At 25.6% G+C, this 15,529-nt stretch overlaps 1 protein-coding gene across 1 annotated transcript; it reads left to right on the top strand.

Annotated features, from left to right (window-relative positions):
• Positions 1-1,172: 1,172 nt before the first annotated feature.
• Positions 1,173-15,126, top strand: LOC145840440 (zinc metalloproteinase nas-15-like). Its single transcript, XM_082947703.1, has 14 exons — positions 1,173-1,283; positions 1,881-1,961; positions 2,445-2,588; positions 2,912-3,268; positions 6,096-6,259; positions 7,702-7,837; positions 8,299-8,434; positions 10,661-10,740; positions 11,056-11,116; positions 11,777-11,941; positions 12,346-12,525; positions 12,851-13,033; positions 13,831-14,250; positions 14,432-15,126. Exons 1-14 carry the CDS (start codon positions 1,232-1,234, stop codon positions 14,535-14,537), a joined length of 2,265 nt encoding a protein of 754 aa, XP_082803829.1. The 5' UTR covers positions 1,173-1,231; the 3' UTR covers positions 14,538-15,126.
• The last annotated feature ends 403 nt before the right edge of the window (positions 15,127-15,529 follow it).

Raw genomic sequence — 15,529 nt, 5'->3', positions numbered from 1 at the left:
AAGTTACCGACCGAGGGTTAGGGTAACAGTGACAATAGAAAAATAATAAAATAAAAGTAATAATAAATAAATAAATTACTGACAGAAGGTAAGGGGTTACCGTGATAGTAAAAAAAAACAAAATTTTAAAAAATTAAAATAAAAAAATTAACCCGTTTAAAAATGTCTCCGTGCAAAATTGTTTGCTCGTGCAAAAGTGTTGTCTCCATGCAAAAGTATCTTCGTGTAATTTTGCAAATGTCTTAAGTAGTTTATCAATGCTGATTAAGAAGCTTACAACTTATAAAATTTTAATTCAAATATAATTTGTAGCATTCTACAAACTAGTAAACATTAATAATTTTACTTAAATGTCTTTTTTTTTCTGACAACTTCAATTGTTTACTTAATGTTTTCAAATCACACAACATTTTAATTTAATATGACCTTTTAAACTTGTTTTCGATAAAAAAAGAATTAACTTAACAATAAATTTCTTCAAAATGTTTCATACTTGTAAGTAATTTTGTAAATAAAAAATAAGTTGCAAAACTTTATTATAACATGTAAAATAGTGTTCACAAATTTTGCTAGATGTAGAAAATAGCTGATTTTTTCTAAAACAACTGTAATTTTTCTAATTTATCTTCTTACAAGTTAAAGATACAGTTTTTAAAACAACAAGTTAACAATCAAACACCATTTTCTTTTTAACTACACGATATCAACTTACTATTTAGACAACATGTTGCTTCATAAAATTGAAAGTGTCAACTGTGATTACCAAAACGCAAATGAACTTGTATTAATACTCTTACTTACATGTATAAGAAAACAAAACTCCCACTTTTACAAAGTGGAAACACTCAAAACGTGCACTAACAACGTGCAAACGTCTCATTTAATACTCACGTGCAAAGGTAATATCTAAATAAGTGTGTACTTGATATAAAGTTATATAAATAGTAGAAGCTCAGCCTAATTATAAGCCACGGTCACTATAAAAGGTTGATCAGTCGTTTGAAAACTGTTTCAACGCAAAGTTCACTTCACTAAAAGAGAACAAACATGTAAAAAAAATTGTAAGGCTGTTTTTAAACACTGTGTATATACTAAAAATACCTATGTAAACTATTTCTACAGTTTAAGTTTTACGCGTTTATTTTGCAACAAGCTTTTTTGTCTTATATTCAGATCTTTTAAGCACAAATAATAGCATTTAAATAATTTGGAGCACACTAAAGCCACCAGCATGAGACTTGTGTTTCTACTTTTCATTCGCTTCATTGTAGTTGTGAAATCAGGTATTATAAAAATTTTTGTGTTTTAATTTTTAATGTTTTATTATGTTTTTTTATTGATATTGTGTTTGTATTAAAAATATTTTGATACATATATATATTTAAGTATTGTATTCGTTATTTCAAAATTTAATTAAATGAATATTATAACATTGTATTTTACAATTAAGGGTTTTAGTAAGGTAAACCATAGTTAATAGGATTTAAAAACCAATACTAAAATATTTTGAATTCAAAATGTAAATTTAAACAAACTTAAATTTTTCTAGATTGTAATATTTTTAAAATGTCAAATTACACAAAATGTTTATAAGAAAACCAATAAATTTCTTTTAATGAACATTTTCTCGTTATCATATACTTGTTTTAATATAAAGTATTTAAAGATAAACTTAACTACAGACTTTTATACTTACTTGAAGTATCATTAGTACCTAACAATTTCGTATTTAAAAACAAATTCTAATTAAAACTTACTTTTAAAAGTAATCTGTTACCAAGCATAAATATATTTAATTGTTACTAACTAAAATCTAAAAGTATTTATTACGCCGTTTTCAATTAAGTGTTTAAACGATTAAATGTTTAAACTTTTAACAGATGAAAGCTTTGCAACAAACGAGGAGAATCTGGAGTTAATTTTAAATGAAGATTCTCTGAAAAACTTTGAGGGTTCAGAAAGTATGTTGTTTAAGCACATATTCTTTATAGCACATAACTTTTTGAACAACCGATTTTTATATAGCTTTTATCTCTCAAAATTAAAATGTTTATGATTTTGTTACAGCTACTTTTTTGAGAATAATTTTTGTCAGATCCTCTAATAAAAATATATTTAAATAAGATAATTGTACGGTAATTTTTTTTATAATATTAGAAGTTTAAAGCTAAAAGCTTGATAACAGTTTCCGACAGTTTTTAGATGTTTTCTGAAAAATCATTTTATATTATTTATAACATAAATAGTCTGAAAATTTTGTTTAAAGCAATAGTTATTCGGATGTTTTTAGACACTATTTTAAATTATAAATTAACATTAAAGTATTTTTCTAATTTACTAATTCTAATAGTATACATAAGACAACCTTAACTATCAAGGTATCAAGGAATGTCCAACTCAAAAAAATAACAAATAATGACATTAAGTATTAAATTAATATTTAGTCAGCATGGAAGACAACTTGTACTGTCCCGGCATCGAGGAATGTCCAATTTGCTGTCCACTTGGCCACGTCAGGGACATTGCTGGCTGCTTCACTTGCGAATGCAGGAAAAACGGACTTTTCGCCGAAGACATCATCGTTACAGGTTGTTAGAGTAACTTTCTAAAAAAATTGGACTTTAATTACTTCTTAAACGTAAAAATAATTAATAGAAACAAAAAGAAAACAGCATAACAACAGTTACATCCTTACAAAGACAAAGAGTGTTGCTTTAAGTACTTTAGTAAACCATTTTTAGATTTAGTCAGTTAATCTAAGAAGTTTTAGTATAGAAAATGCATTATAATCTTTAGTATAATTTTAATGCTGGCTCTTTCATATATCGTTGTTTAAAATTATATTGTATCATAAAACTATTTAGGATGTTTTTTCCAAAAAAAAAATTGTCCAACAAATTTATAACAACAGAAAATGATTACGATGACTTTTTTATGAACTACGGTTTTGATGATGTTCTCGGGGAAAAACAAAAAAGTGACGTCATAAATGATACTCACAGTGACGTTAAAGATCAACCAGTAAGTGACGTAATAGACGAACCCGAAATCGACGTTATAGATGAGCTTATCAGTGACGTAAAAGAGGAACATCAAAATGACGTAACGGATGAACTTGATAGTGACGTAACAGATGAACTTGATAATGACGTCACACAACAACGTCACAGAAGCAGGAGAGCGGCGAACAAACCGAACCATAAGCTGTGGAAGAGAGCCCCGAGGTCGTCGTTCGTTAAAATTCCCTTCTACGTCGACTTCATGCTTCGTTAGTTTTTGTAATATAAACATAAATAGTACGAAAATAACACACGAAACTTTAGTTTTCATTTTAAAGTATCACAATGTTTTGTTTTTATGTTCGTATTTGTAACCATATAAGTTCTTTTGATTTGTTGTTATATTTGTACAAACAAAGTTTGTAGTTGCTAACTGTAATGTAAAGTTTAGAAACAATTTATTTCTAGTTTGCTTTTTAATCTCAGTAAATTAAAAAACACTACTCTTAAAAGGGGTATAAAAAATAGTTTTTAAGTTTAGTTAAGAAAGGTACATATTTTTATTTGTTTTAAAGTTTTACCTGTGTATACTAAAACTGTATTTTTATTGAAACTTATTAACTTTTTATGGTAGGATGTTTATTTACTTATCTGTACTTTTTAGGCAAGATTTATCAGTAAACTTTTCCGGGTAAGTACAAAAAAATTTTTTTTTTTAAAAACAAGTACTGTATGTCATGCAATGAAAAACAATTAACAAATGCTTTATACTAAAACCAAGTAATAGATTGTATAATGATTAATAATAAAAGCTAAGTTTCAGGTTAATTTATTTCATTATATTTTCTAAGGTAGAAAGTTTTCAGACTTACTAACCCTCTGTAACGATTTGCGTTTTTTAAGATCAAGCAAGTAAAATAAATTGTTTGTAATTCCACTTGTTCTAATTCTTAATTTTTAAAATAATAGTTTTTTTTATGCATAATAGTTTAAATTCATATTTAAACACAAAAAACAGTAATCAAAATTAAAAAAATATAAACCTATCTCTTTAATTAAAAAAAAGAAAAAAAGAAAAAACAGACATAAGTAAAAATCAAAACCTTTGACTAAGTTTAAAGTCAATTTACAGGAAACATACCACACCAAAAATGTTAAAGAATAGACGTTTGTTGTAGAGTTTTTTCACATTTTTAGCAGAGAACTCACGGAACTGAATATAATTAATTCGAAACTATTTTACAGCATAAAAGCGTAAATATTTGTATCCGAAAAAGATATTGTGTTTAATATCAAAACTATTTTTAACTCTTTTCCCGGCCAAAACTGTTTAGATAAAAAAGCGTCCGGATAAGTGTAGCCCGTATAAGTAAATAAGCACTGTACCTAGTTTTATAAATCTTACTTGAAAAAAGTACCATAGCTAAATTTTTGACTAAAAATAGGTTAGACTGCTGTGATTTTATCCAATTTAACTTCACGAAGACGTGTGTATAATTAAATTATTAATATCACTAAACTTGTAGTGGATATCTCGTTTAGTTTAGCTCGTTACTTTAAGATAAAAAAAAATAATAAAAAGTAGCCACAGGTATTTTAGTTCCAACCTAGATAATAGGTGTTTAGAAAACTTGTTAAACTTCAACTTCATAAACCATAAACGAAAAACATTTAAAGCTTAAATCTAATTAGTAAAGTGTATATCCTTTATAAGCCCACACAATACTTAGACAACCACAAAATTCTATTACATTGAAACAAACCAACTTTTAAAACAAGTTACAACTTTCTATCAAAAAAGATGCTTCAAACGAACTTGTTTAACAGGTTTAACAATAAGGAATAGGGTACACATTTTTAAACTTATTCTCACTAAAATTTGGTCATTATACCTTATTTCCTGTCACGGGGGTATTTTTAAACCGTAAAAACTAATTATTGTGTTTGTGTACAGTAATTAAAGCAATTAAGTTTTTAATTAAATGATCTATATTTAAATACACAATGTTTTGTGGTTTACAAGTATAAACAATACAGGCATATTTCATACATAAGTTTTTTATTATACTTTTAGGTAAAACATTTGTCAATCGAAACAAAAAAAAAAGTTCTAAAAAAGTTTAAAAAAACTAAACCTAGTCAATCAGCTGAAAAAAAGTTATTCTATTTACAATAAGTCTTAAGATGAAAGTATTGTTAATTAAAATTATTATTTTTGTACAATTTAGTTCGATTATTAGTTATTATTTTTCGTTTTTTTCTTGTTTTATCTACTGATTGTTTTTTGACTTTATCCCATTACTTTAACTTTTGCTTTTTTTTTTTAATTTTACTGAAACTACTTGAAAAAAATACTGTAAATAGTTTAAAACACTTAAATTAGCAATTTTTTAATTATAATTTTTGTTTGCCTTTTTAAAAAAAAAATTTTGGTTTTGTGTTTATGGTTTGACTTGAAAAAGAAATTGATAGTTGTATACAGAATATAAAAAGCTATAAGTGTTTAAATTTAAAATATTTTATTACACACCACTCTGTTCAGTAACCATTTGTGGTTTTTAGTCTGAAAAAACAACAATTGTTTAATACACTTGTTTACATCAATTTAGTTAGTTTGAAACATTGTTCTTTTATAGTGCTTACCGTTCTATCTAAAATTATTAGATATGATCAAAAATGTATTTAAATATTATGGTTTTTTTAAATAGGTTAGAAGTTATACTTTATAACATTTATTATTTACTCCTAAAAAAATTGACGAACTAAAAATATATCGACATTATAATAATTATATATTGTCTAAAACTTAATCACGGTTATTAACAATAAAAAATAAGTTTCAAATAGTCTTCATAATACTTGTTAGTTTTGAAAATGGTAAGATAATTTCAAAATTGAATTTGTCTTTATTCATTTCCAAAACCTTTTTACTGACAAAGAGATCAAAGGGCTGAAATCTGACGTGAAATTTTAAACTAAAACTCGTTCAAAATAAATACATTTACTAGCTAAAATTTTCTTTGGAATTTTAATATACATATAATTAAACTTAAAACTTCATACTACATATTTTTTTTTATCTACATCAAATCACAGACAAAGGCATCAAGGAGCTGATAAGTGACGTGGTGTCCATCCTGAACGCGAAGACCTGCATCAGGCTTGTCAGGAGGACGGGGGAACACGACTTCATACACTTCTACGACGGGGGAGCCAGGTTGTGCGCGTCCCACGTGGGAAAAGCCGGTGGACCCCAGAAGGTTTGATTGTTTGCAATAGTTTCACTAATCTAAATATGTTGTTCTAACTTTCATAATGTAGTTGAGCTACGGTTAAGGTGACAGAGAGTAATTTAAATTATTTTCATTACAAAACACCTTTTTCACCCTTTTTATACCTAATATTTCGGTAAAGACGGTGGTCCCCAATAGGTTTGGTGTTTATTTAGAATGAATAAGACAACTCGTTGGTAAAAATATATATTTAAAATGATTTTAAATGTTTATAACTACTTGATACACAGTCATATGGTATTAAAATTCATTATCAATTTAGTAGTATATACTTGCCTGTGACTATTTAATTTTTTTAGTAAAGCAAAATTTTAAATTTTTCGATAAAAGAAGTTAAAGTATTGCAAAAATGTAGAAAAAACGTGCAATAAAGTATACGTATTTTTTTATTTATGCAAAAAGAAAACACTTAACGTTCCTAGCGATTGTTTTCGCTGTTCAGTCTAACTTTTAATTCTTATTTTCAATGTTAATACAATAAAAATTGTAGACATTAAAAAGTGACATTGATTTTCAAAGTATAAATTTAAAGTATTGTGACTAACAAGTAACCACATACTTTGTGAAAATTACAGACATAAAACTAACCTAAATCTTAATTTAAGCTTGTAATATGTCGTGCTTATGTAAAATGCTATGTTTAATTGTCAAACAAGCTAAAATTTTCAAAATTGAACAACGCACTTATGGTTTTAAAAAACACAAAACATTTATTCTACTATGACATTAATTAATACATCATCAATTAATCATTGATGTTTTTAGTTTTACTTTATCTTTAGAAAAGTTTTTTGTTTTTAAATAAAACTTAAAAAAAAGTTGATTAAAGCTTTATAAAAGTATACATAAATGCCTTTTATTTCAAATACAAACCTTAAATTCATAAAAATTAGTTTAAGTATTTTTAAGTAGGATAAAGTTTGAACACATGCAAAAAGGCTAAAATATAAATTTTTTGACATAATGTTTTTGATAGTGAAGAACGTTATAAATATGTTTAAGTTAATTTTTTTTGTTTCTTATAATAGTTCTTAAAAAGAGATTTTAATTTGCTTTCTAATAAAAAGAACAGATAAAAATAGATAACTTTGATATCATAAAAATAAAAACTAATTAATTAGTAAACAACAAATGAGTACTTAAGTTTTTATCTTCTGAAAAGCTACAGAAAAATTTTCTAGCTGTTTTGTTTAAACTTTGTAAAAAATATTGTTTAAAATTTATTTTTCTTTAAAATTTTCAAAAGTGGTAACGTAATCCTTTTTTTTCACCAAATTTTTACAATAAGATACTTAAGCTTATTGTTTTACGAGTATAGAAAAGTTTAACTATTACGCAGTATTGCTGTAGAAAGTAGATGTAGCTTCTAATAAAATTTAGCCACCTAACTATTTTGTTACTTATTACAGATATACTTAGGAGAAAGATGCATGCACAGTGGAACAGTAGCTCACGAATTGATGCACTCACTCGGCTTTGATCACGAACAATCACGTCCTGACAGGGACCAGTACGTAAAAATATTCTGGACTAATATCAGAAGGGGTTAGTAGTACAGACGTTATTTTAGTTAAAAATTCTAAGACTACGTTTTTGACTAACAGTTACAAATCTTAATTTAGCTAGAAACGTATTTAAGTTAGTGAAAATTTTGTGGACTCCCATTAGAAGAGTTTAGTTTAAAAAAAAGAAAATTTAACTAATTTACATATGCTTACAAACTTAATCAGGGTTACTGAAAGTAAGAAATTTTTTCTTTAAAATTTAACGGCTTAAAAACTTTAAATACGAACTGGTTTACAAACCAAATGTACTAGATATGTATTTAAAGTATCTTACAGTTTAAAAGCTAACTAAAATTTGTAACATTTGCTAATTCAATTTTTTTAAATAATAATTAAATAACCTTAAGTCATCATGACAAGATCGTTACTTAAAATCAACCGTTTAATAACTTGAAACGAATTTTAAGTATACAACTTTAAAAAATTATATGCACGTCACAGGCTTGACGGTAAATTTCGCCAAGAAGAACAAGAATCACTGGTACGCTTACGACAGCAATTATGACGTAGATTCAGTCATGCATTACAGCTCGAAGCAGGCGGGAATGAGAAACGGTGGGCCGACTATAAAAACTAAGTGAGAGTTAATACTGTTGTTTTACTAATTTTATTAATTATGATTTCAAAAACTTCATTTTTAGTTAAATAAATCTCAATGTAAACTTAAACGAATGAAAACAAGTTAGAATTTGTAATTTGAATATTTCAAATTTAGTTGTTGTTTTGCTTGTTTATTTAATAAACAGTTGTATTGCGAATTTCTTAGTTGAACAACCCTCAATGTAAGCTTGTGGTGTAAAGTGAAACTAAACAATTATTATTTTTTTACTAAAGCATAAGTAAAGCTAACGAAACTGGTTCAGAAGTAACAAAATATTTTTTAAAGAATTTAAGATTTCGTCCTTCTTACTACAAAAATATATAGAATGTACCATTTGCTTAAGTTTATTTTAATAATTAAATAACTTACAACATACTTCTTAAGAATAAAAATAAAACTAGTTCATTCCTATACAACTAACATAGTTTTTATTTATTTATGAAACTCCATTAGCTCCAATATATCTTAAAATAGTATCAGGTGGTTAAATTATTACTTTGATTTGTTTTACATTCTACTAACAAGATCAATAAACAACATCAAAAACTAATAAAAATAAGATTAGTCTTTTTATATAAGCTTTAAAAAATTTAATTTTGTATCCTCAAATATTTAAATCTTATTCAGAATCTTAAATGTTTAAAATTTTTATTTAATAAAGTTTGTTGAGCGTTTTACATAAATATTTTAAAGGTATTTTAAACATTTTATTAATTTACATAAGTTTCCTTCATTTTAAGTGCATTATATATAAGCAATTTTAGGTTTAGTGTGAAGTTTAAAAGCAATTATTCCATAAACTAATTTTGTCCATTTGTGCTGGTATTTAAATGTTTAAAATTTAATATTTGTATTATTTAAACAGTTTTTAAAAAGTAATTATTTAAAAAAATATGTCATGCAAATTTAAGTAAGAAATATGTAAACTGTACATGAAACTAATTTTTTACTATCTTGTTTTAAATCAGTCACGGTAAATTATTGAACTTGATTTGTAAACAATCGATTTACTATTATCGGCTGTTTAATCATTTTGAAATGTAGCGTTTTAAATAGCACTAAAAGCTATTTTCTTAAAACTCAAATTCAATAATTAAGGTTAAGATATTGATATCAAAAAAAATTTAAAACATGTTTTTGATCATTTTTTCTTAGAAAAACACAAAATTTAGGTGCAACAGAATATCTTTATTAGCTTGGTTTCAATCAGTGTTTAATTAATTTAAATTTATATTAATAAGAAATATACTGTACATCTTTTTTGATTTAGATCTGTGGTTTTTCTATCGCCTTTAAGTCTAGTAAATACAAATTTACGAGACAAGCTTTATCTACTTTAGTGTTTTGAAACTAATAAGTTTTAATATAACTTAGTTTCTACAAATTTTGAATATAGTCAATAGCCTAATTCAAGATTATTTTATTATTAATTGTTCGATTTATTTGAAGTAATACGTAAATTTGAACTAAATAAAAATATCTTTTTTTATTATTACCTTAAACTTTTATACTCAGATGTTTTAAAAAAGAATGTAAGTTGATAATTAGTATTTTGTTCTTTGAAAAGTAAGTATTTTTTTTTTTAGTTTTAATGCTTAAAAAATTACAAACATTTTTCAAAAAAAACTTTAAGTAACGTTTTAAATTATACTAAACAGATGTAATAATTTTTTAAAGAAAAATTTTCTCAATTTAATAATAAAAATTGTAGTACAATTCATTTTTTAAATCAAAGTACAATTCTATAACTTCAAGTACCATAAATACATTTTTAGATGTATATATTCTTCAAAATTTTTAAACTTTAAATCTTCTATTTAGTATGGATTAAATTACTAAAAAGTTTATAAGTAGCGTTTTATTACTTTCTAGTTTTTGTAAGCTTTAGGTCTCAAAATTTTAAACCGATATATTACGAGCTTAGTTCACTTTATATTATTTAATATATATATTAAGAAGTATCCTGAATTATTCAAATACTGAATTTTATCTGATAGCTCAAAGTTTATTTCTTTGAACTTTAAAATTTACTTCTGACTAGTTTTGTTGCATATCTGAATAATTATAAGGTGTATTTATCAGCTGTTACAGGACAAACACAAAGCCTGTACACTCAATCAAATAGTTCTACGTTTTTATTTTAATAATAAGATGTAATGTTAATATGATTTCTATAAACATTTAAACTGTATTTTCTAATAGGGATGGAAAATGGATTTCGAGGAAAAACGGATTTTCATTGAACGATTTGCTGCAAATAAACAGAATGTACAACTGCCCAAGTAAGTTTAGAATAAGTACTATAAAGCTTTAAAAAAATCATACTTTAAAAGATGTAGAAAACAAAAAGACTCTAGTGAAATTAAGCCTAAATTTTTTTTTTCAAAGTTTTAGTAGATCTGAAAAAAAGTTTTCAAAGCTATTTAAACTCAGTTTGAGTGAAAAAACTTGTAAAATCAGTTTTGAAACTAAACTATCTAAACATCAAAATAAGAGGCATTAATCTAAACGCAATCCTACCTACTTTATTGCAATTATCAAAATTCGTTTAAACACTTTAATTTATCAAAATACCGTTAATCAATATAAAACCACAGAATATTACGAAACTGCGGTCAGATTGGAAATGGACAACAACTTTTGTACCGATGTTAACAAGTAACCTTACTTATTCATAAATATAATAAATCATTTAACTAACACTACTGAAACTAGATAGGTTTCAGATAGTTAATCATCTTTATAATCTTAATCAATAGTGCTTCTTTTAATACTAAATTTTTGTATGTATTTTTCAACTAACCAATATCGGACAATAAAAATTATTTTTGGATAAATTTCTAAATCAAACTTTATATAACTTGATTTTTTTTATAAGTTCTTTATTGTTACTAGAGGTAAGCACAGAAGTTTTTTTAGTTTGAAAAGAAGAAAACGTTATCAAAAAAAAAATTTGTATAGTCCTAACAATCTAATAGCTATTATTCGCAAAACTATTTAGTTTTTTTCAAAACTATAAAGTAAAACTATAATGCTATTTGGTATGAAATTTATATTTTATCAACATTTTTACGCACAACTGTTTAGTGTAAACGAAATATAGTAATTCAACAGAGAAATTTAACTAAAAAGCATCTATGTATCTAGAAAACAAACATATGAATCGAATTTTCAAAACTAGTTAAACCAAAAATTAAATCAACAAAACTTATATATAGTTAAAAAATAAATCTGTTTTACTTTAATAGAAATTATTTAATAAAAAATATCTTTGCAATGATTTGTTTATTATATAGTTTGTACTAAAAAAATTAACAGAGATTGCGCAACAAAGAAGCATCTTTGCAATGATGAGGAGCACATTGAAATGATGAAGGATCGATGCAGGGGAACATGCAAATTCTGCCACATCAACCACTTCACTACTGAAACTCCCACTACCAAACTGCACGTTGAAAGCGAAGACTGTAAGGATCAGCTCAAGTTTGTTGTTTGCTATTCGAAAGAAAGATGTTTAAAGTCGAAATTAGAACCAATATGTTTTAGTGTTTTTATGTTCTAAAAAATTAATGTAAAAAAGTTATTTATTAAATGTTGAACATTTTACAATAAGGGTGACTCCAAATGTGGTGATCAACTGAAGTTTGTTTTAATTGGAAGTTATTAATTATTTATCTGAAACTTATTGGTTTCAAGTGATATAATATGAACAATAATTAAAAACAAAAGCTAAGTATTAGCACTGTAAATTTCTAAGACTTTGTAGATTTTGTACTATGAATGTTCAAAGTTAATCTACTAAATTTCATTTTTAACTAAAAGTAAAACATGCACACCTTAGTACTTGGACCTAAAAACTACTAACCACCAATAAAAAAAACTCACAGAATTTGCAAGTCTTGGGCGAAGTACAATTACTGTGAGGACGGCAGGTTCAAGGTGGTTGCCCTGAGGAAGTGTCCGTTCAGTTGTGGGGTGTGTGGGGTGGCAACAACGACCCTAGCAACCACAACCACCTCCCTTGCGACCACCACAACTCTTCGCACCGGTTGCTATGACAGAAAATCGTCAGTCGAATTTTATAATCAAACTAAATAGTTTTAAATAAAATTAAAAAAGCAATTAAAAACAAAACAAAAACTTAAAGTCTTTTATATATGTGATCGTATTCTTAACCATTACAAATAAAATTTAAAAGCCAAAAAAAAAAAAAACTTTTATTTAAGAAACTAAAATATGACAAATTGAATATTTAGTGAAAAAAATCATCTCTAATTTATTACTTTTGATTAAACTAAATTTTACTTTTTTTCTTTAACTGTGCCCTACAGCCTACAGTACTTACAAGTAACTTTGAAAAAACAGATATTGAATTTAATCATTTTTTAAAAGCAATTGCGAAACATTGAAACGCCGTGGTTACTGCAAGTTGAAGAAGTACGCGACATACGTCACTTACTACTGCAAACTGACATGCGACAGATGTGGTGACATTTCAACTACAACTACAAAACAGAAAAGTGTCAAAACTACACGGAGACCCAAACCCGATTTGGTTTGCATCGACAAGTCTAAGTTAGTTAATACTTCAAAGTATGAACTATTTTTGTTTGTAAATTGTTGTTTTGCCTTAGCAGTTTGATTTAAAATAGACAGTTTAAAATTTATACCAAAAGTTTACCTTATGTAATGGACTATAAACTTTCTGATAAAAACGTTTAAAATCTGTTTCAAAGTGTATTTAACCATATGTTGTAAAAGAGGTTTAATTGAAAAAAGTTTTTATTTGCGTTTATAAGTATAAGTAAGTTACTTTTAAATATTTAGTATAGTAAATTTTTTTAAATAGTAAGAAAGTGATTGAAATTGTATTTTAAATTGTTAGAAAAGTAGTTCGAATGATATGTTTTAAGTGGAATTTAATTAAAAATAACAATGTTGTGCTATAGACAATTAGTCATGAAAATGTAATTAAGTTTCAAATATCAAAAGTGTTCTAAACTAGATTAAACATTGTTTTGATATTTAAACTTTAACATGCTTTATAGTTAATGTCATAACATTGGAGTAGACTAAATGATGTTAGTTTGGACTTTATTGAATTAGTATTTGATTACCAAAATTCAGTTTTAACAGAGTTATTTTGTTTTTACTTTCAAGAGTTTTATTTTTTTTTAGCTAGAAGTGAGTATTTAACTTATTATTAGCTGAAAATATAAAACATTAAACCCTATAAATAAATAAGTATGTTGTTCATATAAGTACTGATAATGATACAATTTGTCCGTACTAGTTTTCTTCTTTTTGAACAAAGTAAGACAAATTTTATGATTTTACTAATAAACATATTTCACTGTTATTTATAATTGCAGAAACTGCAAATCGTGGGCGAGTAAAGGATTTTGCAAGCAGATTAAGTATCGTACTTACATGATGAAATCCTGCCGTATAAGCTGCAAGCTTTGCAAACCACCAATAAGTAAAACAACAACAACAATTCCTACTACTACCATTGCAAAAACAACAACACCACTTACTACAACAGCAAAAATAACAACAGTTAAAGCGAGTACTGTGCAAACTACTTTACCAACAACTTTGATGAAAACTACTACTAAATTTACAAGCACCACAGAGTTAACAACTAAAAGAAACAAAAACACCACTTCAAAGAAATCTACAGCAAAGCCCAAAACTACCACACAAAAACCAACAACAACAACAACAACGACTAAAAAAGTTACAACCACAACCCGAAAACCGTTTGTTAAAGTCTGTAAAGATAAGCTAAGGTTAGCTTTTTTTTGTAATTCAATTAATATTTGAAAAAGTATTTAAGGCATGGTTGTTATTTATTATTTTACAAAACTTTTATTCTTTTTATTTAAATCATCTATATTACGTAATGAGAAATCGTGCTTGCTAAAGGTAAAAATTATATTTTTTTAAATTATACACTAAGTCTTTTTATAGGGAATCTTCATGCAAGAGATACTTTGAAAGAGGGCTGTGTAAAGTAGGTCACTCAAGAGCTTACTTTTTAATAAACTGCAAAAAAAGCTGTGGAGTTTGTAAATAATGAACAATACTACAGCAATATTAAATAAGACAAGGGTGGAGTAGAATGGAAAACTATTTGAGTAGAGATTCATAATGGTTTTAAAACTCATTAAGTGTACATGACTTTTTTTTTATAGTTAATCAACTCCTAGAGGAAAACAAAACTGATTATTAAACGTTTTTGAAATAGATGAAACTCAGATGTTTAAAGTTTATAAAAAAAAAGTTTGTAGATGTTTTTATAGTAAATAAAACTGTTTTTTACAGAGGTTCATTGAAAATTTTAACTCAAAATTTTGTAAAGCTGCTTTTTTAACTTGTTTTATCACAAAAATATACTAAACCCACTTTTATATAAAACTTTTTTTTTTGTTCACAGTATCTACTGTATAACTATTTTTAAACTGAAAATGTAAGCAAAACGTTTTAACTTTTAAAGGTAAAACTATCATTTGAAATCGTAAACAGTATTATATGTACAACTTATTTTTCTTACTAGAAAAAGTATATAAAAAGGTGAAAAATGAAACTTTTATCTAAACTTAAACTTAATACTTATAAAACATTTTAAGCATAGAAACAACCGAAAACCTGAGTTTTACCTTTAATCTACCTTTAACAACTGTTATAAAACGTTAAATAATGTAATCTTGTTTGAATACTGGTTTTATAGTATATTTATAAGATTACATAACTTTATAAGCCTTTTACAGTTATAATTTTAGCTAAGTTTGCTTCAACATCTTTATAATTTTTACCTGATACATTTAGTTTTGATTTCTAAGCAGTGTTTTTTGTACTTTGATTTGTTAAAAAAAAATAATTTGAAAGTTAGATAGAGTGCTTACAACTTTTATTATGCATATTTTGTAGTATTATAAAATTTTATGTTCACGTCCGTTTTTAAACATTCATTCAAACAAAAATCCTTTGAATTTGTTTTCATTAAAATATTATTATTTTGATGATTTAAACAAATATCTAACTTTTCATTTAGTAAATCATAAAATA

Source organism: Thalia democratica, chromosome 7 (assembly GCF_965202585.1).
Source record: "Thalia democratica chromosome 7, ktThaDemo2.hap1.1, whole genome shotgun sequence".
NCBI classification, from domain to species: domain Eukaryota; kingdom Metazoa; phylum Chordata; class Thaliacea; order Salpida; family Salpidae; genus Thalia; species Thalia democratica.
Note: the sequence above shows the minus strand (reverse complement) of the source record. Positions and strands in the feature narration are given on the sequence as shown.

Bases quoted from the DNA above. Each gene is read 5' to 3' on its own strand.
- LOC145840440 (XM_082947703.1), top strand. From the start codon at position 1,232: ATGAGACTTGTGTTTCTACTTTTCATTCGCTTCATTGTAGTTGTGAAA. The intron at 3,269-6,095 runs GTTAGTTTTTGT...ATCAAATCACAG, and splicing joins CTACGTCGACTTCATGCTTC to ACAAAGGCATCAAGGAGCTG. The intron at 10,741-11,055 runs GTAAGTTTAGAA...ATAAAACCACAG, and splicing joins CAGAATGTACAACTGCCCAA to AATATTACGAAACTGCGGTC.